This window comes from Rattus norvegicus, chromosome 1 (assembly GCF_021556685.1).
Source record: "Rattus norvegicus strain SHRSP/BbbUtx chromosome 1, alternate assembly SHRSP_T2T, whole genome shotgun sequence".
In the NCBI taxonomy this organism is placed as follows: domain Eukaryota; kingdom Metazoa; phylum Chordata; class Mammalia; order Rodentia; family Muridae; genus Rattus; species Rattus norvegicus.
In genome coordinates, this window is record NC_141534.1 from 85,865,271 (window position 1) to 85,867,474 (window position 2,204).

The 2,204-nt window shown below is 46.6% G+C and overlaps 1 protein-coding gene across 1 annotated transcript; it reads right to left on the minus strand.

Annotated features, from left to right (window-relative positions):
- Positions 1-201: 201 nt before the first annotated feature.
- Positions 202-1,783, minus strand: LOC148007245 (oocyte-specific homeobox protein 8-like). Its single transcript, XM_087603196.1, has 3 exons — positions 1,759-1,783; positions 922-1,328; positions 202-432 (listed from the first exon to the last, which is right to left on the minus strand). Exons 1-3 carry the CDS (start codon positions 1,781-1,783, stop codon positions 202-204), a joined length of 663 nt encoding a protein of 220 aa, XP_087459322.1.
- Positions 1,784-2,204: the final 421 nt, after the last annotated feature.

A 2,204-nucleotide genomic window follows, 5' to 3' on the forward strand; every position in this document is an offset into this window, starting at 1 on the left:
CTGCTTCTGACTCTATGAAGTTAGCAGAGTACTAGAGCTTTGGCTAGGGCTGAGACTTATCTCTGGAGCTGAGTCTAATGTGTCTTCAACTGCTACAGATTGAACTGGGTCCGTGGCTTTTGTTGAAGGAAATGGGCCAGTGATTGCTATAGTCTGAGTATGGTCAGCCAGCACCACACCCAGAATGTTCCCCAAGCCTGATCAAGACTGGAGAATGGATGGGAAGGTATCAGAGGGACTCGGTTGAAGAAGGGAGCCAACATCTTCTAGGTTTGGGGACATAGAATGACCAGTGGCCCCAGAATTAATGAGAACATGACCCCTTGTGCTAGTGTGGTGAGCATGGGCTCTCCCACCTTGATGCCTTTGTGCTTCTTGGCGTTCTTCTGGATGCTCTCTGAAATATTTAGACCTTCGGTTCTTAAACCATATCTGAAGAGACAAACAAAGAAGAGAAAAATTAAGGAGAGAGGCCTCACACACTATTTAAGTCCTAGAGCTGAAGCTTCTGTGTGGAAAGTCAAGGTCTTTTGCCAGCTCCCATTGACATATCACAGGGCCTTGAACGCCCAATAGGAGGCAGGAAGGCAATATGTGCAGGGCATGAATCCAGAGGGACAATGGAAATTTCTGATATACGAGATCAGAGGGTTCAAAGGAAACTCCATGGGGCATCAGTATGGCTCTAGGTTATTCAGGGTTTTCTGAGAGATCCAAGAGGGATGCAGTGTCTAACCATGTGTCCATGGTAGTGAAACACTCAACTTTCTGTAACCTGGAATTAAACAGCTTCTAACAAACAAACAAACAAACAAGCAACCAAGCAACCAGAAGTGATGGGAGTCGGGGTAACCATGCAGGTGGCTAACAGGGGAGGGACTATACTGACTAGATAGGAGAGAGACAAGAGAGGGGACAGACCCGAATCTGGTTTTCCATCACACAAATGCTTTGTGCCAACATCTTGCGTTGCTTGAAGGAAGGATACTTGGAGTTTTTGAAGAAATTTTCCAGCTCACGCTTTTGTTCTGGACTATACCTGATGCGACCTCTCCACTCTCTCATAGGAGCATTGCTGAGAACTTGTGGCCCTGGATGAGGATCCACTTGTGGATGAGGAGGGAAGTGAGAGGGAAAAACCTGAAAACCTGGGTTCACTGGAGATCCTGGAGGCATTTGTAGACTTTCAAGTAATGGGAAGATTTGTGGCATTTGGCGACTATGAGGTACTAGTTGGGCTGGGGGCATTTGGAGATCTGGGAATGTTGGAGGTCCAGAGATCCTATTTGTAGGTAGAATTGTTGGGGCAGCATTCTGCATTAGAAAGCCTAGGAGAAGGAATAAAAGGTCAAGGAGATGCCACAATCCTCAGAGGCTGCCCTTCAAGATTCCAAATCAATATACCTGACATACTATACAGAGAATTCCGTGCTATCTTGGTAGGAGAGGCAGGAAAACAAAGCACAGAAACTTAGCCTAAGAACCAGTACCCTGGTTGGCACCCTGACTTCTACCTCCCTGCCAGTCCCAGAATATATCTTGCCTTCAGACTTGACATTAAAAAAGTAAACCCACAAAAAACTCCCGGTTTAATTCAGGACCCAGAGAGACTGGGGCTGGGTATGGACCTCACTCTGGATTTGTGATACAACTGTCACAAGCCTGCTGTTCCTCTCTCACCTCCCTTACTGCCCAAGAAGGGGATAAAGTGCCCCATACCATCTACATTATCCATTCAGCTTCCCCAGTACAACTCACCTGAATAATCAGTAGGCTCCTGCATCTTGGCTCGCTCTGTTCTGGTGTTTGAGGATTGTGATCCCAGGACCTGGACTTAAATCACCTCTCATTACTGTCTCCTCTCTTCCCACCCATTCTGAAACTTTCTTGCCCTGTTGTCCTTGCAACACTGCTTTCTATATATAGTCCTCACCTCCAACTCTCCAGCCACACCTTCTCAAGGTGTAACCTTGGTGACTACAGTTTTCTTTCAAATTTTGACACAGGGTCTCTCAAGCTCCAGGGTTCCCTGGACCTCCCTATGTAATCAGATTGTCTGCAAACTCCAGGAAACCTGCTTGACTCTGCCTCCCTTCCAAGAGCTGGGATTAAAGGTGTGAGCAACCACACCCATCAGTTCATCTTTTTTCTGTTTGAGAAGCTTCTGTATGCTGCTTTGTGCTGGAAACTAAGAAACTGATACC